The sequence below is a fragment of the Rana temporaria genome, chromosome 9 (genome assembly GCF_905171775.1).
Source record: "Rana temporaria chromosome 9, aRanTem1.1, whole genome shotgun sequence".
Lineage (NCBI taxonomy): Eukaryota > Metazoa > Chordata > Amphibia > Anura > Ranidae > Rana > Rana temporaria.
Genome location: NC_053497.1, coordinates 118028141 through 118052254, shown reverse-complemented (window position 1 = coordinate 118052254; position 24114 = coordinate 118028141). Strand labels below are relative to the sequence as shown.

The 24114-nt window shown below is 45.5% G+C and overlaps 1 protein-coding gene across 2 annotated transcripts in view; it reads right to left on the bottom strand.

The window, feature by feature from the left end:
* The window catches only part of TFE3 (transcription factor binding to IGHM enhancer 3), a 51703-nt gene extending 28602 nt beyond the window's left edge, over positions 1–23101 (bottom strand). Inside the window, exons 1-4 of one of the 2 annotated variants that reach the window (XM_040324267.1) lie at positions 22664–22744; positions 7667–7770; positions 3154–3267; positions 56–296 (exon numbers count right to left, since the gene is read on the bottom strand). In XM_040324267.1, coding sequence (XP_040180201.1) covers positions 56–247 — 192 coding nt within the window. In that variant the 5' untranslated portion in view covers positions 248–296; positions 3154–3267; positions 7667–7770; positions 22664–22744. Of the gene's footprint in view, positions 1–55; positions 297–3153; positions 3268–7666; positions 7771–22663 lie in introns of both variants that reach the window. The other variant, XM_040324266.1, reaches the window with a different exon arrangement.
* Positions 23102–24114: the final 1013 nt, after the last annotated feature.

Here is a 24114-nt window from a genome sequence, read left to right as displayed (position 1 = left end):
AAGGGAGGCCACACAACCTTTTATACAACATATACTGCCTGTTCGCAGGGTATACCTTTAGCACCTCCAGCGGCACCTGCGCTGGAGTGGACCGAGTTGGCTGAGTCACACTGATGGCTGGTGTAGCTGGTGGGACATTGCCACGCTCCGACAAGAGCTGTGTGGCCTTCTGTTCCTGCTCTCTCCGTTCCTGCTCCTGGGCCTGAGCGCGCATCAGCTGCTGCCGGAGGAGAACCCGCGAAGACATGACACTGGAGGTCTGTAGCGGAGTCTGAGGAGAGGACACTGGCGTCTGACTGCATGGAAAACACAAAGACCAGTAAAAAACACAATCTGCAAAGACAACCTAGCAATTTTTTATTTAGGAAGAGAAGGCAGTTACCAAAACGATCAAGGATGAAAACAAAGCAGGCAATCCAATAAATGAATGGGAACATTATGAAAAAGGTGGGTCCATGCAGATCCATGACAGAAGCAAACCACCTTAGTTTTACATAAAAAGAGATAGAGAGAAAAAAGAAAAGAATATAAAAAAAGCGGGGGGGAGAAAGGGGAGATGTAGAGTTGTGGTAGGTATAGGAGGAAGAGGGGAGGGAATTAATGTTGGTATGAGCGGTAAGGATGTGGAAATCCCTTCCACAAGTGGTGGTGTCAGTAGTGCTTGGACAAGGTCATCTAAAACCCAGGGTGATCATGCCAAACTGCCAAAATTCCCCCTACTCCCAGCACAAATCCACCCCCTGCGCTGGAATTACCCCTCCCAGCACAAATCTTTACCCCCCCCCCATTAACCCATCATAGCACAAATCCTCTACCCCTCAAATTTCCCCTCCGAGTACACCTCCTCTCCCCCCATTCAAAATCCCCACTCCCAGCACAAATCCCCCCCCAATCCCCCCTCCTAGCACAAATCCTTCCTTCCCAAAGTTCCCCTTCCAGCACAAATCCCCCCCCCCCCCAAAAGAAAAATATTCCCTCCTGGCACAATTCCCCTCCTCTTTTACCATATCACCTCTTCTAGAGCAAACCCCCCAAATCACTCCTCCTAGCACAAATTCTCTTCCCCATCCCCCCTTCCAATGCAAATCCCCCTAAACCAGCACTCCTAGCACACACACACAAATATCCCCTCCTATAACAATGCTTACCCCCTGCCACCCATCAGGTTCCCCCTCCTGAAAGCAACCCCCCACCTCCCAATCTCCTTGCAGCCCCCTCCCCCAACCTCACAGAAAACTACAGTCCCCAGGGCAGCCGTCCCTCCTGCCCACCCCTTGTCCTGGCTCTGGGTGTCAGTGGGGAGTGTCGATGGATGTAAAATTTTCAGCACTGAAGAGAAACAAAAGTCTATGAATGGCCATTAAATGTCCCAATCCCGGTATGTAAATCAAAGGTGGTCATGAAAATGGTCCCTGTGAAGGAATGTATAAACCCCCAAAAAAAAAAAAAAAAACATTTACAATCATGTACTTTTTACTGCATGACCATACTACCATATCACTTATTTATGATGTCACCTAGTGGTTATTACATACATTACAACACAACTGTGGGTATGTAATGTATGTAATAATCACCAGGTGACATCATAAATAAGTTCCAGACAAAGTCCAGAAATGGCAGCCCCCTGGGTCTCTACAGTCACAAATATTTAAAGGAAAACCTGTCATCGCACATAGGTAAATCATTTTGCAGTAACAGCCACAGCCAGAAGGAGGAGCCCCTTCTGTATGTTGCAGGATAATGGGAAACATGCAGGACACAATAAGGTTATTTTAGAAAAGTAATATGGCATCATGCAGTAAAAGGTACATGATTGTAAATGTTTTTGGGTTTTTTGGCCTGTTATTGCCCATCATGTGGTGCTGTTCACAATGATTATCTGAGCTGAGCATTGATTCCACATGTGCACAGCAGACAACGAACGGCCATGGATTGCACTATTTACTTTGTCCTGATCTAACCTCTTGGGTAACAGCCAACAAAAAAAAATCTGGATATATTACATATACAAGGACTCTAATTTTCATAACAATATAGGATTTGATAAATGCTGCAGAAAAATGAATGTATAGCACTAGACCTCCTCTCTAACTAAACAGGTAACCTATAAAAAGCATTGCCTATGGAGATTTTTAAGTACCACAGTTTGTTACCATTCCACGAGCGTGCACAATTCTAAAGCGTGACATGTTAGGTACCTATTTACTAGGTGTAACATCATCTTTCATATTTTACAAAAAAAAAAAAAAAAATGGGGTATATGTTGTGTTTTGTTTTATTTTCTACTTCATTAAAATAATTTTTTTTGCAAATAAACTGTTTGAAAAAACGATGCGCAAATACCGTGTGACATAAAAAATTGCAACGATTGCCATTTTATTCCCTAGGATCTCTGCTAAAAATAAATAATACAATTATATATATATATATATATATATATATATATATATATATATATATATATATATATATATATATATATAATTTTTTTTTTTTTTGGGAGGGGGGGGCCAGAAAAGTGCCAGAAAAGGTTAGGTATTCAAGAGCATAAGTCTACATTCACATGGGCTTAATAAAATGTACTAATTTTAAAATATAATATAAAGCCACAAAAACGCATATGCATGAGCGTAAATGTATTCCAATGGCCAGAATGTATTAATATTCTGGTCCTTATAATGCATTTATGCTCAGCGCCATACATGCACAAATGTATGATCTTATGTGACATTAGAAGCATTTTTTCTGCCAAATTTTGGCAAAAAAAAAAAATCTAGCCCATTTGCAGAATAAATTCATACGCCTGTGTGCATGAGGGCAGAAGGTCAACCTTACCAAAATAAAATAAAAATGTTCACACATTGGAATACACCGCTATTTCCTGAATTTGAAACTGAATTTGTACAGACAGTACCGTACCGGACGCCTGATTTAGGAAATTGTATTTTCTGAATTGCTGAGTGAGTCCCCCTCTTATCTCGGCATGTCAGGAGTTGTCAGCATTGCTGCTTTTTGTTGTGTTCATCTGAAGTTTATCAGCTCTTCCTGTTGACTATCTCTGCCTGTCTCCTATATTTGTGTCTACACTGCGCATTCTTCCTGCGTGGGTGTCACCAGTGTCTGGTCCCAACAAAGCCCCAATTATCTCACCTGGCGGGGATTGGCTGGCTCTTCAACTGGTAGAACTGCTCCTTGCTGGGCTCTAGGGCCGTCTCAATGTCGATGTCAGCGACAATGCCAGATTCCGGAAGAATGGGACTCAGGCTGTTCGGGAAATAAAACAAATGGGAGTATTTACAATAAGCAAATGTTGTATTTCCTAAACAATCATACAATGTTATCATCCTAATACACAGACATCACAATGATCAATCTCATCTAATACACAGACATCAGGATACACCGATCTCTCCTCCTCTCCTAATACACAGGCACCAGGATACACCGATCTCTCCTCTCCTCCTAATACACAGACATCAGGATACACCGATCTCTCCTCTCCTCCTAATACACAGACATCAGGATACACCGATCTCTCCTCTCCTCCTAATACACAGACATCAGGATACACCGATCTCTCCTCCTCTCCTAATACACAGACATCAGGATACACTAAACCTCTCCTCTCCTAATACACAGACATCACAATGATCAATCTCATCTAATACACAGACATCAGGATACACTGATCTCTCCTCTCCTAATACACAGACATCAGGATACATTGACCTCTCCTCTCCTAATACACAGACATCAGGATACACCGATCTCTCCTCTCCTCCTAATACACAGACATCAGGATACACTGACCTCTCCTCTCCTCCTAATACACAGACATCAGGATACACCGATCTCTCCTCTCCTAATACACAGACATCAGGATACACTGACCTCTCCTCTCCTCCTAATACACAGACATCAGGATACACTGACCTCTCCTCTCCTAATACACAGACATCAGGATACACCGATCTCTCCTCTCCTCCTAATACACAGACATCAGGATACACTGACCTCTCCTCTCCTAATACACAGACATCAGGATACACCGATCTCTCCTCTCCTCCTAATACACAGACATCAGGATACACTGACCTCTACTCTCCTAATACACAGACATCAGGATACACCGATCTCGCCTCTCCTCCTAATACACAGACATCAGGATACACTGACCTCTCCTCCTTTCCTAATACACAGACATCAGGATACACCGATCTCTCCTCTCCTAATACACAGACATCAGGATACACTGACCTCTCCTCACCTAATACACAGACATCAGGATACACCGATCTCTCCTCTCCTAATACACAGACATCAGATCACAATGATCAATCTCATCTAATACACAGACATCAGGATACACCGATCTCTCCTAATACACAGACATCAGGATACACCGATCTCTCCTCCTCTCCTAATACACAGACATCAGGATACATTGACCTTTCCTCTCCTAATACACAGACATCAGGATACACCGATCTCTCCTCCTCTCCTAATACACAGACACCGGGATACACTGACCTCTCCTCTCCTAATACACCGACATCAGGATACACTGACCTCTCCTCCTAATACACAGACATCAGGATACACTGACCTCTCCTCCTAATACACAGACATCAGGATACACTGACCTCTCCTAATACACAGACATCAGGATACATTGACCTCTCCTCTCCTAATACACAGACATCAGGATACACTGACCTCTCCTCTCCTAATACACAGACATCAGGATACACTGACCTCTCCTCTCCTAATACACAGACATCAGGATACACTGACCTCTCCTCTCCTAATACACAGACATCAGGATACACCAATCTCTCCTCTCCTCTCCTAATACACAGACACCGGGATACACTGACCTCTCCTCTCCTAATACACAGACATCAGGATACACTGACCTCTCCTCCTAATACACAGACATCAGGATACACTGACCTCTCCTCCTAATACAGACATCAGGATACACTGACCTCTCCTCCTAATACACAGACATCAGGATACACTGACCTCTCCTCCTAATACACAGACATCAGGATACACTGACCTCTCCTCCTAATACACAGACATCAGGATACACTGACCTCTCCTAATACACAGACATCAGGATACATTGACCTCTCCTCTCCTAATACACAGACATCAGGATACACTGACCTCTCCTCTCCTAATACACAGACATCAGGATACACTGACCTCTCCTCTCCTAATACACAGACATCAGGATACACTGACCTCTCCTCCTAATACACAGACATCAGGATACACTGATCTCTCCTCTCCTAATACACAGACATCAGGATACACCGATCTCTCCTCTCCTAATACACAGACATCAGGATACACTGACCTCTCCTCTCCTAATACACAGACATCGGGATGCACTGACCTCTCCTCTCCTAATACACAGACATCAGGATACACTGACCTCTCCTCTCCTAATACACAGACATCGGGATGCACTGACCTCTCCTCTCCTAATACACAGATATCATACATGATCTCCTTCTTATACACAGATATCATACATGATCTCCTTCTTATACACAGAAAGTTGCTGTTTTAATACATAGACATTGGAATCCATTCAAAGCCTCTTAATTTTTTCTCATGGTTTATTCAATTTTGAGAAATATAACATCTGTGCTGTACACACTGGATAAAGCATTACTGCAATCTGATTGGATGGTCGGCGAGTTACGCAACCCTCACCCATGGTTCAGAATAAAGGGGTCACATTGCACAATTTTTCCTTTTTGAAAGTTGCATTCTGTACACAATTTAGTTTAACATTACGTAACATTAGGACTCATTTCTGCTTCTGACATTTCCACTTTGCAAAAAACTGTCCTGGCATATAGCAGATAGTGATAGGACAGAGGAAGTCCCAGCGTCTCCCCTGTGACCCAGGAAGTCCTTGTGACCTGCAGAAAGGATGTGGACCAGTCAGGGACCATAACTTGCCTCTAGTCAGGGATGAAGGAAGCTGGATTATTTCTTTTATCATTTGATCAGCCAGAGTAGCAATCCTATTCTACAAGGTTAACACCATGTCTAGAGATATTGAGAGGCTGGTTTAGAGGCACTTAAAGGAAAACACCTTAGACTTTTTTTTATTCTATGCGTTTTTTATTAATTGTTTTCCATATTTAAAAAAATTAAAAAAAGTGTCATACGCAGCCTTTAAGCTCATCACACAAACGTTACAATACGATTGTGCGTTCTCCTTTAGATCTACCAACAACTATGTAGTGCAAACACGTTTTTATGTAGTGCAAGGGCCTGCCTGTCCGGATACAAAGTGATTGGATAGATTAGGTAGGTCCTCATATTACACAGTCCTAGTAAATCTAAAGTTGATTGTAGAAAGATTGTATGGTCATGTTGTAACATTTATGGTGACCCTTAAACTACTGTGTACTTGTTCAATAAGGATGACACATAAGACGCACTCGGTTTCCATGCTAGAATAATAATGGCATTATAAGCCTGGGGTGGGGTTGAGGAATAGTGTCTCCATAGTGACTTTTTCATTGATTAACCACTTAAGCCCCGGACCTTTAGGCAGCTAAATGCCCAGGCCAGGTTTTGCGATTCGGCACTGCGTCGCTTTAACAGACAATTGCGCGGTCGTGCGGCGTGGCTCCCAAACAAAATTGGCGTCCTTTTTTCCCCACAAATAGAGCTTTCTTTTGGTGGTATTTGATCACCTCTGCGGTTTTTATTTTTTGCGCTATAAACAAAAATAGAGCGACAATTTTGAAAAAAATTCAATATTTTTTACTTTTTGCTATAATAAATATCCCCCAAAAACATATATAAAAAAAAGTTTTTTCCTCAGTTTAGGCCGATACGTATTCTTCTACCTATTTTTGATAAAAAAAAATCGCAATAAGCGTTTATCGATTGGTTTGCGCAAAATTTATAGCGTTTACAAAATAGGGGATAGTTTTATTGCATTTTTATAAAAAAAAATTTTTTTTACTACTATTGGCGGCGATCAGCGATTTTTTTCATGACTGCGACATTATGGCGGACACTTCGGACAATTTTGACACATTTTTGGGACCATTGTCATTTTCACAGCAAAAAATGCATTTAAATTGCATTGTTTATTGTGAAAATGACAGTTGCAGTTTGGGAGTTAACCACAGGGGGCGCTGTAGGAGTTAGGGTTCACCTAGTGTGTTTACAACTGTAGGGGGGTGTGGCTGTAGGACTGACGTCATCGATCGAGTCTCCCTTATAAAAAGGATCACTCGATCGATACGCCGCCACAGTGAAGCACAGGGAAGCCGTGTTTACATACGGTTCTCCCCGTTCTTCAGCTCCGGGGAGCGATCGCGACGGAGCGGCTATAAACAAATAGCCGCGCCGTTGTCCCGGATCGCTCCCCGAGGGAATCCGCCCGCCGCACGCAGCGGAGAGGGTCCAGATCGGACCCCCCACCCGCTAGAAGGCAAGGACGTATATATACGTCCTTCTGCCTGTACGTGCCATTCTGTGGACGTAAATAGTCATGCGGCGGGCGTTAAGGGGTTAAAAGTGGTTGCTAAGCCACTCTAACCTGTATACACCATCAGCACTGCCTCCTATTGCAGTGTCCTCCTCTTTGTGCGATTTATGAAAAAATAAATGCTGCAAATACCTAATTTTACTGTCGAGATTGCGATCACATGACTGGCCAGCTTTCTCCTTTCCTCCTGTGAGAGATGCAGCGGGCAGGGCTGAGATTCCTCTGCTGATATCAATCTGGAGGGGAGGAGGAAAAAGCTGGCTGGTCATGTGATCGCAATCTTGGCTCTTAAATTAAGTATTTACAGGATTTATATTTATTAATCATTCACAGAGTGGGACACTGCAATAGGGGGCAGTGCTGATGGTGTATACAGATTAGTGTTTTGAGAGCAGCAGGAGGGGGGAGGGGCGACTCACATATAGACAGGGGGGGGGGGGGGGACATTGTGCGCGCTCTTACACTTTTTTACACAGCTGACCACAGATTGAGGCAAAGGGCCAATCACAGCAGCCCTTTAGCATGTGGTCAGCTGTGTTTAAGCACAGCTGATCACATGTAAACAAACTAGCTGGTTATCGGCAGTCCTTTCTTCACGAAGAGTCAATAATCGGCAAGGATGACAGTGCACATTTACACGGATAATCAGGGCGCTGATTATCAGTGCAGCCCCATCAGTTCCGTCTATCAGTGCAGATTATTCATCACTGCCGAATATCGGTGCAGATTATCAGTGCCCATCAGCGTCCAGCAGTGCAGCCTAACCAGCGCCCAGCAGTGCAGCCTCACCAGCGCCCAGCAGTGCAGCCTCACCAGCGCCCAGCAGTGCAGCCTCACCAGCGCCCAGCAGTGCAGCCTCACCAGCGCCCAGCAGTGCAGCCTCACCAGCGCCCAGCAGTGCAGCCTCACCAGCGCACATCATCGAACAAAACAATTATTTATTTGCTAAATTTTATAACAGAAACTAAGAAAAACATTAGTTTGTTTAGCAAAAATGAAAAAACCCAGTGCTGATTAAATACCACCAAAAGAAAGCTTTATCGGTCTCAAAAGAAAAAAAAAAGAAAAATTCATATGGGTACAGTGTAGCATGACCGTGCAAATGTCATTCAAAGTGTGACAGCGCTGAAAGCTGAAAAGTAGCCTGGGCAGGAAAGGGGTGAAAGTGCCCAGTATTGAAGTTAAAACAAAAAGTTTTGACTCAAATTCTACTACAATATGAAGTCCCCTTGACGCATTTCATTGGCAGACCCACTTTATCAGAGTATTTTAAAGGTATATTTAACAGACCAAGTGGAAGCAAAGGGAAAAGGTTCACTGTAAGACCCCTTTCACACTGAGCCACAGCCGCGTCAGCATTTAAGCATTGCTAATACTTTTGTGCAGCTTTTGGCTGCTAGCTGGGCGCTTCTAACCCCAAAGAAGAGGATAAAAATACCCGTGTTGCGGCGCTTCCGAATCGCTTTTCAGGTGCTTTGGAAGCGTTGCTCATTCATTTAAATGAACAGTGCATTTTGTGAGCGCTGTATATAGCGCTCCCAAACCGCCCCAAAAGATGCTGCTTGCAGGACTTTTACCAACGTCCCACAAGCGCACCACCCCAGTGTGAAAAGTCACACTGAAATTAATGGGAGACGGTGAAAACCGCCTCTGTGTGATAGGGGCTTACATACACTTTACAGTTCCTTTTTCTGTACATGACTTTATATGGCACAATCTGGTTGATCATTATTTCAAATTGTAAAAGGATAAGCGAGATGGGTTCATTCACCCAGCAATGGCCTTATGGGCTGTTTTTTTTATTTTTAGGAAAAGTCTAGTGTAGCAGGGCCAGTTTCAAGCAGACCGAATAAACAGAGAGGGGAGAGGTTGTCGTAGTATTTTAGTAAGCAGACCAGCAATCAGCTATAACTGGGCAATTCCAAATTACAGTGGCCCGGATTCAAAGAGAATTGCGCTTTTTTAGCGGAGGCGCAGGGCAACGATTTTGCCCCGCGCCCCCGCAAATTTGCTCCGCTGCCCTCGATTCACGGAGCAGTTGCGAGGGTGCGCCGGCAAAATTGCCCGGCGCTAGAGCACGCAATTTAAATGATCCCGTAGGGGGCAGGAATCATTTAAATTAGGCGCGCTCCCGCGCCGAGCGTAGAGTGCATGCTCCGTCGGGAAACTTTCCCGACGTGCATTGCGGAAAATGATGTCGCAAGGACGTCATTTGCTTCAGAGTGAAAGTGAATGGCGTCCAGCTCCATTCACGAATCACTTACGCAAACGACGTAACATTCAAATATCGCAACGCTGGAACGACGGGTATCCTTTAGCATTGGCTGCCCCTACTATTAAAAGGGGCAGCCTTACGCTAAACACGCAGTACAGAAACGACGTAACTTGCGTACGCAGGGCTCGCGCAACATTGTGAATCGGTGTTAGTATGCAATTTGCATACTATACACTGAGCACAATGGGAGCGCCCCCTTACGGGCATCGCAAGAATGCAGCCTAAAATATGCGTGGCATAAGAGCCTTATGCCACGCAGATTTTAGGCTGCAGTCGGCGTTACGATGTTCCTGAATCAGGAGCACTCGTAACGCCGGAGCAAGTAAGCAATTGCGCTGTGTAACCTATGGTTACACAGGCGCAATTGCTACTTGAATCTGGGCCAGTGTATGTATAGCCAAAACTCTTTGGGCTCATTTACACCTGCATTGGTCTGGGAAAAAAGTGACCTGCCGTGTAGTTGTGCCACTGACAGTCAATCAGAAGGCAATACTTCTACCTCCTGAAAGCCTGTGTTTGCTTTCATTTTCTTCTGCAGTTGAAATGCCTTTTTTTCAATGGGAAAACTATGCCACAACAGCGAACTTAGCGTTTGCTTGCGGTTGAAGCACAGCCCCATGCACTTGTTAATACTGCCTGATAAATGTGACTGGGGGGGGGTTAGAAGGCCATAATAATGCAGCTCAGCCACCTATTTTTGCTGCACCCCAGCTGCAAGTATAAACATAGACTTTGGATAGAGTAGGAAAGACCGTTGGTTTAGTTTTTGCTGTCTGTGTACCACTCAGGGAAATTTCCCTTTACTTTCTATCCCAGGGATAAGAACAGGAAGTTGGAGGAAATCTCCAAAAGTAGGAGAAACTCTTGTTAGACAGATGTCCCTGAAATAGGTGTGCCCATTGGAAGATTTCCCCTTACCTCTTGTTCAGGCAATGACTAAAATTTTGACTTCCACTGACTTTTTTTCCCTGTTGATAATGGTCACCAGTACAAATATAGTGGTGAATCTCGCAATAAAAACTTGACTTGACTTGGAGCTAGCTAAGGCCCTTTGCTTGCTTTTATCCAGCCCCTGGGGCACCATTTTATCCACTGATACCAACAATGGGGCATGATTCTCCTCCACTGAGACCAGTGAAGGGGCACAATTTCTCCCAATAACACCAATGATGGGGTAAAATTTCTCCTACTGATACCAAAGATGGGGCACAACTCCTTTGACACCAACGGGGGGGGGGGGGGGGACACAATTCCCCTCAATGACACCAACACTTGGGCATTGTTTTTACTTACTGACGTTGGGACCTTTTCTTCTCCAAATGGTCACAGTCTGGCCCCCCTAAAATCTAAAGGGCAGTAAACTGGGACCCCGTTTAGAAATTTTGGAGACCGTTGCTTTAGATATACAATTGGAGTTGGGTGTATGGGATTGTATTGTGTTTTTTATTTTGTTTGTTTATTTATTTTTTTGTGGTTGAACTGGATGGAGTTGTGTCTTTTTTCAACCTGACTAACTATGTAACTATGTAACAATTGAAGTATACAGTCTGTTTTTGGTTGGGGCATTTTATACAATCTTAGGAAGATATTTGGCCCATGGCTACAGCTATTTTTTATTTAAATTGAGTGAGCACGCTGGTTCATCCATGTTGTCAAGAGGAAAAAAGGAAGAGGAAGATAACATGCATGTTCATTTGAAGTGGCAACCTTCCAAGACGATTTAACAAGCCAGGCCCTTGCATTACTACGTTCAGGTCTTATCTACGGAATCCACCCAAGACGGCTTTTTTTACCTTGAAGAAATCATCAGTTTACATTAGTGAACAATATTCATATATTTCTGTTATTATATCTAATCATTGGAGTATCAGAAGGGCCCCAGGACGGGAGCTGAGTAGTTGCTGCATTTAGCAATAGTAGTTGCTGCATTTAGCAATCGGTTGTTAAGACCTAGCTAGCTGAGCAAAAGGCAGCCATCTCCACACAAAGGATGATAATTCTGGTGACAGTCTGTTGATTTTGGAGAAGTCTGCTAAACCAGTACCTTTGGTGAGGTCACTTCTTCCTGTCAGACAACATTCTTTAAGCTGCGAACTTTCCATAAAATGTGACCGGAGACTGTGTACACTGTGACGCCACTTTCTGAGGTGAGGTGACACCGGTGAGGTGGTTTATTGGTGTAGCTTCTCATAGTCAACATATCAGCACAGACTTTGCCCTTGTACCGGTGTGTACAATAATTGGACTGCATTTTTCTTGTGTAACTTTGAGCCCTCATTCACATTGAATGCGGCTTAAAAATCGTGTGAATTCATCTGAAATCGCACGATTTCAAAGCTGCCTACCTATGCGACTTCATGCACATATCTATATGCAAGTGTAGCGCCTGCGTACTTTCAGTCCAGGTGCTATCTTAAAGCGGTAGTTCACCCCCCCCGACACATTTTACCATCGAGACAGGCATTGTAGCGCGAGCTACAGTATGCCTGTCCCGATTTTTTTAACCCCGGACTCACCTTGTAATCCGACATCGTAGGTTTCGGCTCCCGCGGGGAATGGGCGTGCCTATGGAGAGGGAGGATGATTGACGGCCGGCCCTGGCACGTCACTCTCCCCGAAGACAGCCGGAGTAGGTCTCGGCTCTTCACGGCGCCTGCGCACAGGCTATGCGCACGCGTCGTGAAGACCAAGCCTATTTCGGCTATTTCCGGAGAAGCGTGACGCGCCAGAGCCGGCCGTCAATCATCCTCCATCTCCATAGGCACGCCCATTCCCCGGTATCTTCGATCTACGCGTACAAGGTGAGTACGGGGGTAAAAAATTCGGGACAGGCATACTGTAGCTCGCGCAACAATGCCTGATTTTAAGGTAAAAGAAAAAAAAAATTTTTTTTTTGGTCGATAGGGTGAACCCCCGCTTTAAATTTAGAGGGGGATGAGTTAGTTAACTCTCATCCAGGTTAATTTGTGTCAATTAGGCCTCTGCTCAGGCTGGTCTTTACTGTCAGTTCATTCTGTGTTCCAAAGGTGCCTTTCCACCTCAGGGGCGACAGTTGGCAGCAGTGGAGTTCAGTCAGGAGTGCCTCTTGCCAGCAGCCAATCAGGAGGGGTTTTCCCTCGCGGGGCATGCTGGGGGAGGGTACTTCTAGGGCGGACGCCATTTTGTGGGGTTGGTCTTCTGGTGTTTGTTCCAGGTGCGGCACCCACCTTCAGGGTGTGTGCACATCACGGGCCCCGGCGATATGGCCTACCAGGCCGGGGCGCACATGCCACGAGGTGTCCTTGGTTCCGGGACCATGTTGCTCCGGAACAATTGAAGCTATGGCGGGACCCCAGTGATCCACTGGGTTCCCCAAACTTTGAAGAAGATCCCAGGCGAGTTGTGCTGTTCGGCGGGGAGTCGGTCTGAGGCAGGTGGCAGGTGATCCAACAGGTCTCAGACAATCCACTGGGGATCGAGGTGACCGGACATTGACCGTTTGTTGTTGGCAGCCTGTCAGTCGGTGACCATTTGGAAAGACTACCTGAGGGATATTCAGGCATTAAATTCACTGGGGAAGATCCACTTCATAATCCTATGTATGGGGAAAGGGCCTGTGGCAGAGGTTCTTTCCTGATATTCATTGCACCAGGTCTGTGGCAGAGACTTGTTCTTCTTCCCAGTGCTCCGAGTAATACCCTGGCTGCCAGGTCCGTGTGAGAGGCGACAAAAGTAAAGTGTTATTTGAAGCAGGACTGCTTCTTTATTGTTTAAAGCCTGAATCTGCAACTCTCCTTTTCACCCATCTTCTTCTATCTACCTCAAGTTAACTGTTTTGCCGTGTTGGGTGAAATAAAGCTATCAAAAAGACACCTGCTGCTTGGACATTCCGTCATTGCTCTCATCATCATTATTACCCCTAGACCCTCACAGAGGTAACACGCCATCCCAAATCTAACCAGCGGCTCCTGCGGGGCTGAGCTCTACACAAGTAACACCCAAAATCATCAAAAGTGGTGCAGGAACTACTTTTCAAATCGATGCGGCAAAGTAAAGTTGAAGTTGCACCGATTTGAAATGGCTTTTGCCGACAATAGGGTGCGACTTGTCCTGTGATTTGACAGGTCACAATGTGAACGAGGGCTTAAAACTAATTTTGACAAACATTTCCAGCTCATGTTTACATGCAAGTATTTTCCTGAGACACAAAATGGTTCTCAGTTTTGCCAGTCCATCTAACTGGGAAAATACATCATTACTTTGATGTAGTTCTGGCTGTAGCTAGATAATAATTAGGTATTCATTTTTCCCTCATGCGCCAGACTTTCTGCTAAAAGTGGTTCTGAACAGCAGGACTTGCCGCACAGAACTCTAGATGTGATTCTGTACCCACTACATGTTTTATGCAGTGCTTTTTCCCCCTCAAAGAATAGGTACAGGTACTCTCACCGCCCTTACCTACCTCTGAGGACCATCCATTGTCTCCGCCCTTTATTCACCTCCTAGTACCACTCCTTTTAAAGAATTTAGAACCAAGTATTATTTTGTGGTAATAAGTAATTTTTATAGAATTGGTTAATGACAATAGACCCTCTAGCAACAATAGACCTTTCCCCCATGAACAAAATACACCCCAGGAACAAAATGCACCTCCAGCAACAATATATCCCCACCAGTAACTAAAGAAGAAACCCCAGCAACAAAAGACCACTGCTGGAAACATTAGACCCCCCAGCATCCAGCAATAACCCCCCCCCTCAACAGTGGATCCTCCCGAACATCATAAGAACCCCAGGGCAAATATCTTCCCGCCAGCAACAGTAGATCCCACTGAAATTGTAGATCCCTCCTGCAACAATTGACACCCTCCCAACAACACTACAACCCCCAACTACAAAGCTACAATAGATCCCCAGCAGTCAGCTTCAATAGACCCTCAATTACACCCAAGCCCACTTTGCCAGTACATATATTATGTGCTGGAGGTGCCAGAACTGCGTTCCCCCACACCTTAAAGCAGGGGTGGCCAACCAGTGGCCCGGGGGCCACATGTGGCCCGCGGAGCCCTCTGATGTGGCCCGGCGACCTCCAGGCTCTGGAATGGCGGCTTGACAAGCCCAGTTTGCAGGTTGACAACCCGTCATACCACAGCATCAGTGTTGTGAATGAAGCTGGTGGTAGAGGAAGCCAATGCTTCCTGCTTTTGCCACAGGTGGAGTCTATGGCAAAGTTCAGCTAACCCGCAGGATAGACATAGGTGCACTACGCTGCACCCACGGTGTGGGTAAACCGCAGCACATCAGTGTAAAAAGCAGTCTTAGGCCCTTTTCACACGATCGTCCATACCTAATCGGATCCTCAATTCACCTCTACAGAGCGGCAAATGTAAACAGCCCTTTGTCCGTTTACTCCCGCCTACCTCCAATCCGATCCTCTAAAAAAAAATGGAAGGGAATTCATACCCTTCCGTCTGGGCGGATCAGAACGGAGGCCCTATAGAGTAGCCGTGACCTGTCATCCGCCTGCTCCGCTCATTGTGGCCCGCGACTGGTTACCAAGTTCCTTAAGTGGCCCTTACTCTTCAAAAGGTTGGGCACCCCTGCCTTAAAGTGCATAGACTCTGGATGACATTAGACCCCTTTCACACTGAGGCAGTTTGCAGGCGCTACTGCGCTAAAAATAGCGCCTGCAAACCGACCTGAAACAGCGGCTGGTGTTTCTCCAGTGTGAAAGCCCCGATCACACTGGATCAATGTGCTAGCAGGACGTGAAAAAAAGCTGCATCTTTGGTGCGGTGTGTATACCGCTCCTTCACCTCTCCCGGCCATTGAAATCAATGGGACACCACGGCTATACTGCTGGGGCGCATTGCCGAGTGGTTTTAACCCTTTCTCGGCCGCTAGAGGGGGGGAAAATAGCACCACAAAATTAGCGGTAGAGCGCCGCTAAAAATAGCGGTGCTTTACCGCCACCGCACCTCCCGCCCCAGTGTGAAAGGGGGCCTTAAAGTGTCAATCCCCTACATCACTAGAGCAAGAATAGGTAAGAAAACTTTGCCTGATAGCCCTGCTGTCTGGGATAACAGAAGTTATCTCCCCCATCCTCCTCATGCTACTAGAACACTCCTGTTTAGGGGACATACTGGCCAGGGAACACTGTAAAGAAGTCAGATTGTGCATTCACATCCAATTGTTCTCTAATATCTACATCTATAGCTTTAACTCCACCATTCCGCTTTATTCTTCCCCTTCCTCCTCAAGCATAATACCGCTCCATCACACATGTGAGGGAAGTTTGTGAATTGTTGCTGAAGGCCACACAAGGGAGGAAAGTTTATAAGCTGGTTGGTTAGTAAGGTGATGCAATGTTCTGCAGAAACACGTTACATCACTTATTCCAGCCAAACTGCATTCTTCTCAGCACTGATTGTTATGGCTGCCCTCTAACTACAGTTTATGACTTTTATTTCAGTCAAAGGGAATATGTAATATAACTATGTTTAGATTGACTGTAAAGAAAAACCTGTCTGCATTGCCCATACAAACCAATCACCTTTTCCATTTCATGTTTTTAGAGCAAGCTAGAAAAAGTAAGGTAGCTTGTGATTGGTGCCAGGAGCAACATAGATAGGCCTTTGCCACACAGACGTCCTCCGGCAGGGGATCCTCAAATGATCCCCCAAGTCAGATCAGAATGAACACAGATGTTACATGTGTTAACATTTTCCCAATTTTGCTTCCATCTTGTAATGGAGGAAAAATGGACCCATGCAATCCCTTTGGTTGGCTGGATAAAAACAGAAGTGAACCCGCCTTATATCCATCTATAAAAGGCTTTTTTTCCCCCTTGTTTTCATCTGTTTGAAGCCAAACTCCAGCTTACACTTTATAATCAGTTACAGCTAATGTATTTATTTTTTCATTTTGAGATAAAGTTACATGAATAAATAAAAGCTGGTCATTTTAATCACCTCTGCCGGTGTTAAACTGGGTACACACAATCCGAAAACATCTGAAGTTTGAACCAGGTGTACAGCTGTCCTTCCGATAGAAGCTGGTCTAAGCACCACCGTCTTTTGTCGAAGGGACATACTGGAAAACCAGCATTTAATCAGAGCGCTCAGCAATTGTCTGCGAGACCCATTGTTCCGATGGGGGGGTCACAGCGGGAGAGATCGCTGCACTATAAACACTTTTGTTAGTAAAGCGATCTCAGTTTTTTTTTCATTCAGACCGCTGGGTTGAATGAAAAAAACTAAGAAAAAAAAAAAAAGAATGTGTGTACCAGGCAGTAAATGGTTTGTCTCATCCAAGTAAACTGATACATTCAGCTGGAGAGCTTGTGCGTCTGAAAAACACCAGATGAAAAAAGGTGAAGGAAAGCCTACTATTCACGTCTATGGTAACACGCTGTAAGCACGCCTGTAGCGTTTACAGTGCAATTACCATGGGCCATATTCTCAGTGAAGTTACGATGGAGTTACGATGGAGTAAGTCAGATACTCCATCGTAACTCCCTTTTTTGGCCAGTGTATCTATGCTCCTGATTCTCAGAATCATTTTTGCATAGATACACTTAAGATCCGCCATCTGTAAGTCACTTACACTGGCGGATCTTAAATGCAATGACGCCGGCCGCCGCTAGATGGCATTTACGTGAAGGAGTCATTTGCGTATGCAAATGATCCTTCTACGCCGATTCCCGAACGTCGCTAACGTCGTTTGCGTAAGCGGAAACTTACTCCTGCTATATGAGGGGTAAGTTTCCGCAAGTCTCGCGTAGGCCATGTTACGGATGGCGTCGGGTCCCCGTCGTGTTTTTTCGTCGGGTACGTCGTTTACGCATGTCGTTCTTGAATACGACTTTACGTCAATGACGCACACGTCGGCGTCATTGACGTTTTCCGCCGAGAACTGGAGCATGCGCACTGGGCTTTTTGCAGCCCGGCGCATGCCCAGTTCTTTCGCATTGGGGGCGCGCTTCATTTGAATAGAAGACGCCCCCTTGGAGATCCGCCAGGCTACGCCGGGACACTTACACTCCGCTGTCCCAACTTATGGAGCAAGTGTTTGGGGAATACAACACCTGCTCCAGTAAGTTGGGACAGCGGAGTGTAAGTGCCCTAAGCGCAGCAGGCGGATATTTAGAGAGAATATGGCCCCATGTGTTTATCAAATATCAGTGAGTTGAAAAATAAATAAAAAAACATTCCCCTTAAAAAAAAAAAATTACTTGGTGGGCATCTGGGGTGCATTTTTAACACACCTTAAATGCATGTTAAACGCATGTTAAAGCTATAGGCATTTCTAGTTAGCATGAGCATCAGCATTAATACTTTTAGCAAGCCTTAAAGTGGAAGTAAAGCCTCCTATTGTTTTCAGCCAAGGAAGCGGCCATCTTGGCCTCTGTTTAATCTGCAACTGCCACAATGCTGCACATGTGATCAGTTATGAAACCAGCCATTGGATGGTTTGACAGTTTGGTTGAGAGCATAAGCAAATGTGACATCTAGCATTTCCGGCATGCCGGGAATGTTAACTGTTTTTTTTAAACTATCAAATAGATGGGTTTACTTCCGCTTTAAACTTTGTTGGCTGCAATCCTAATTCTTCCTGTCCCAACTTGGAGAGAGGAAGTGGCAGGCTCTCAAATGTAAACAGTAGTCTTTGTGATTGCTCTGATTGGCTTTCACGGCAATCACAAAAGCACAGAGCTACTCTGATCGGCTCTGTGCCTTTTGCCTATGATCTCCGCTGTCTAATGACAATTGGTTCCTGAACACATTCTAAGACAATAACATTTATAAACTGCCACTCTGAGCTGCAGCTCTCTTTACCAGTTTAACTGCAATGGCTGGTTAGGAAATGGCTAATGCAATGGGGTCATTTTCTTTTCATTAATCACTTAAGCTGGCCATAGATGGATGAAAATGTTGCCGGTCCAGCAGGGACTGGCTGAATTTCGATCCACGTATGACCATTCCCGCTCTAACAGAAGTCGATCTAATGATTGACTTCTAACAGGAATGTTGGAAAACCAAGTGGCCTCAATCAGTGGCTGAAGCCTAGTACACACTAGTAGTTTCCTTTTTCATTCAAAACTGACAGCTCAGGATGAGTTGCTGTACTAACTATCCCAACGTTAGTACAGCAATATCCCTTGCTGTTCTATCTGACAGGGGGCGGCCCTGTGCCAGAACACTCCAGCCATTGGCTGAGAGCGGTGTCGGGGAGCCGGTTGGCAGACCTTTTTTCGGCCATGCCCTGACTGCAGTACACACCAGCCAAATGTCAGCCATTTTCTACCGAATCGGTCACTGCCGTCCAACATTAGGGCCGTGTTTGCTAGGCTTGAGGCAATGTGTTGCAGCCACTGATCAGTGTATCCTGACAGAAGCCCAACTGGTATAAATACAATGGCACAGCGGGGAGAATTGCTCCATCTACCTCCCCTGGGTGGATGGGTGAATCCAATATTTTCTTTTCAATCAGCCTGCTGGCTAATTGAAGAAAAAAAAAAAAGTTCATCTATGGCCAGGCTGCATTCACACCTTGGCGTTTTGTCCCGCGAATTGTGGCGACAAATTGCAGCGTTTTGTACCGCGATTTGCGGCGATAAAACGCCGTGATTGTGAATGCAGCTTACCCCCAGGTCCACATCTCCTTTGCGGAATGCCGAAAGCCGCCTGAAAAAAAGGTCCGGGACTTGTTTTCAGGCGGCAGGCGTACGGCGTTCGGCGTGGAGATGTGAACCATCTCCATAGAGGGCAATGTAAAATCATCCCTCCAGCGTCTTAGGGGCTGCTGCGGCGTCGCGCTTCAGGCGTATATACGCCTAGGTGTGAACAGAGCCTTAGCAATAACTAGCGTTAAAAGAGCCGACAGAAGCTGAATTATGACCGGTTGGTAGGGAACTACGGTAATCTGTGCAATGCTGCTTGGTCCAATAAATAAGTCTTATTTACTTAAGCAGTGAGGCTGTGGTATTCATAAAAACAACTACATAGACTTCACCTTTGCACAGTCTGGGACTGAACGCATATCATCCTAAACCTCTTTAAATAAATAAGTGGCACTTTGTTGTCTTCTTTGTAGCTATGGACTTTCCATGATGCAATACAGATTAAGGGGGCCTACCAAGGAGGGGCCCCTCTGAGCTCAGCTAGGGAGCCTTGATTGTGTATGAGCAGACTGCAAGAGTCCAAGGATTGCATAATTCCAAGAGCAGAGTCTCTAAGAGGGGGGTGCTGAAGTCAGCTATTCTCACTTGTTGTGGACAAAGACAAGCCTATACATTAACCCTAGTCTGATAATAAGAGCCAGCAGTTCAGTACGACTTAACCCATCGCCTGCTGCTCTGTTATCAAGGCTGTATCTATATAACTGACCCTTGTAGTCCTGGCTTGTTGCAGTTTTACAGTTCTGACCTCAGACTTCCCCCTTTATTTCATGTTCCATTAAGATCTTATCATTGTTTGCGTTTTATAAGTGGCTCTTGGAAGCAGCACAGTATTAAGAATGCAAAGGATGGTCTGGGGTTTACTGGGACAGTCATTTCTCCCTTAAAGCGGTTTTAAAATGTCACCCTCTTTTATTCCCCTTCCCAAGAACGCTCTGCCTTGTAGAGCAATGTGTCCCAGTCAATAGCATCCAATCAGAGTTCAGCTTTCACAGATCAGACAACAGTAAGCTGAGCTGTGATTGGCTGCTGTGCGTTCTTGCACTTTGCACAACCTCGCTGATGTTTGCCCTCCTTTATTTATTAGGCCGGTGTTGACTGATTAACTCTCTCCAGGCCAGGGTGTAATTTGAGGCTGCCATGTTGAACCTGCTGGGTGTGTGTATTAATAGATACAAACAGACTAGTGCCCTTGTTTTCCTTTGACTGTGTTGAGCTGAATGACTAAGCAAAAGCTGAGTATTGCTTCACCTCTTTCCCCCTGCCTGTGGCCCCCCACCCTCCTTTCTAAGTGCCCCCAAGTCGAGAAGGATGGGCTGTGGGGTGCCCTACTATCCTAGAACCACCTTGATTTGTTTTTTTGTAAACACTCAAGCTTCTTCCCTTTATATGCTTTCAAAGCAGCATGGACAACCATCTGTCGTAAAGATATTTTCCAACATGCTGAAAAATCTATTTTGCAATTACAATAACCTCAGATGATAGAAGAGATCATTACTTGAACTGATTGTTGCAAATGGTGCTGAAAATGGTGGCATCTCTTGCTTATACCCTACCGTTGCTTCCCTTCAAATGCTGAGGACCTACAGGTCTCTGTCCATCTGGGGGACTTGAAATGACTCCATAGAAGAAGAATAGTTTGGCCAGTCAACTTTGGCCATCTACAGAAGTTATGTACCCACCAATATTTTCATGAGACACTTTGCTGCTGAGAGAGTACCGTATATTTTTTGTGTGCTGAAAATGCCCCCCTCGCCTTCTACTCGAGTCACCTTTTTGCGCCTGATCTCCTGGACTTTGGGGACCCGGTTGTAGGTCCCCAATGCCTCTTCCAAACTTGGCACACATGTAGCCCCACTCTTCCTCTACAAGTGTGCAAAGTTTTTTGTCCAGGGGACCTACGGCCGGGGAGCACCGATTTTTCAAGCCCGGGCACCTCTTCCATAGACTCCCATGTTAAACAGTAATTTCTCCGGTGAATTTGGGGCCCCAGGACTGGCCGATCGTAGGTCCCCTGGACCCGGAACTTGGCACACATGTAGCCCCATTTCTCCTCTACAAGTGTGCAAAGTTTGTTGTCTGGGGGACCTACGGCTGGGGAGCACCGATTTTTCAAACCGGGCACCCCTTCCATAGACTCCCATGTTAAACGTCAGTCTAGTCATGGGCACAGTGAGGCATGGGCACAGTGAGGCATGGTCACAGTGAGGCATGCAGATGGACACTCTAGGCTTATACTCGAGTCAATACGTTTTCCCAGTTTTTTGTGGTAAAATTTGGCTTATATTCGGGTCGGCTTATACCCGAGTATATACGGTATATTGGAAATGATTCAAGGTACAGATTAGAAGGCCATTAAATCCAGCAATACATGGGTCAAATGCCGAAAGGACGTTCTTTTGAAAATCTTAACTAAAAATTTTCAATTCAAATTATGGACCATTAGTGGGCCGCAACAATGGCCAATTTTTGTACGGCCATCGAATTTCAAAGCATGTTAGAAATGTTTTTTAAAAACAAACTAATTTCTAATCAATGATGGGAGAAATGTGGGAAAAATAGAATTGAAAAAGAATGCCGTGACCTGGAAAGAAAAGAAGATTCCCGGCCAAAAAAAAATAATTTCTGTGGCAACATGAGGTGAAATGGATGGCTTTGTTGATCGAATTTCGAAAATGTTGGCACCATGCAAAGGGCACGAGATTTCTGATTTTAAGGAAATTTGTTCAGAATTTGATCCGCGTATGGCCTGCATAATAGAGGAGAAGAATTAAAGACGTAGAAAAGAAGGGAGGATGAAGCAGACTGTGAGGGGGGCCACTGCCTAGGACCAAAGTTTCCGAAGACAAATTTTCAACAGCCAAGACTTTTGCTAGAAATCAGAGACCCCCCAACCATTGTACAACACAGTCTAACCATAATGGTCTCCCGTATTTTTATTAAATCCAAGCAGCTTAGGTGTTATCCCCAAGATCACCGCCAAAATAAAAGTTGCCTTCCAACGGCTTTGGCTGCTCACAGATGTCTCAGGTGTGAAAATACTGTTCCGTATGGAGTCATCTTTACATAACCCGAGTATACACAACCGTCTCCTCGCCAGCCACGCACTCTGCACCAACACGAGCTGCGCAGGGCCAACTGGGAGACGCACAGACACACAACGAGGCGGTAGTGAGCGTTACAACGCTCTGCCTTACCTCAGCAGCTGAATGCTGTCTGCGCTGGAACCCACCAGGACATAGACTGTATGTTGTGAGGGGCTGCGTACTGTGGGGTCCTCACAGCCTATATCATGAGACATCTCTAGGGTGTTGCCGTAAACGGTGGACCCCAGGTAGTCCACCACTGTTGACTCGTTCGCTCTCCAACCGTGGTCACCTGTTTTGCCGCAGCAAGTTTTCTGCTCGCCCCTGGCCTCCCCCTGTATGGCCTGTAGACTGGTACTTTTGTCGCTGGGTTGTGTCACTCAGCTCAGTGTCTTCAGCTTAGTTCATACTGTACTTCCCATAACTAGGACAGAGCAAAACAAGATCCCCCCCCCCTCTCTTGTCCTTCCTCTCTGAGTCTGCCTCCCCCTCCCTCACTTTCCTCTCTCCCTCTGCACTTTCACCCTTTCAATCCTGGATCAAGACACACTGGCTGCCTCTCCTTCCAACAGCCTGGCGTGGCGAGAGTTAAGTGATGACTCACAGACAAGGGAAATTCCGCAGCCAGCATGGGCTGACAGAAGGACAATGGTACAGCCAATGAAAGGCCAGCTGAGGTGTAACGTCATCAATTAACCATGTGCTGACCGGCGGTGGGCCATATACAAAGACAGCAGTGTAAACATACACCTCCATGCATTGCATAATAAATCCAGGCCTTGGGCTAATTATAGGTGATACATTGCACATTTTTTCCATTATTTCAGGATTTTAGATGCCGATAATTGTGACACCAGGCTAGCAAGTTTCTACTATCATTCCATTTTGGATTGCCATTTGCTCACTTTACTATACAACTCCTTGAATGCAAAACAGCCATTTTCATTTTCGATTAGTGGGGGTCTGTGCGGATTCAAGCAGCCCCATACAGAGAGAACACTAAGATCGATTATTTACCTGGGGCAAGGTTTAAAATTTACGAACTTATTTTTTTTTTAACGCGAATCTTCACCCTAAGGGGCATGTTCGGCTGCCCTTTCTTCTCCCCCTCTTTCATAAAAAATTATAATTTTTATTTTTATTTTTTTTACCCACTTCAATACCGGGGGCTAGATTCACATAGATTAGCGGATCTTTAGATCCGCGTAATCTATGTGATTTACGATCCGCCGGGGCAATTTAGCGAGGCTAGTGCAGTATTCACAAAGCACTTAACTCGAAAATTGCACCGTCGGATCGTAACTCCCTAGGCGGAATTCAAATTCCGCGGCTAGGGGGAGTGTACAATTTAAATCAGGCGCGTTCCCGCGCCGATTTAACTGCGCATGCGCCGCCGGCGAAATTTCCCAGTGCGCATGCTCCAAATGACGTCGCCAGGACGTCATTGTTTTTGGCGGTAACGTCAATTGCGGCCATCCGTATTCCAGACCGACTTACGCAAACGACGTAAAAATTTGAAACTCGGCGCGGGAACGACGGCCATACTTAACATTAGCTACCCC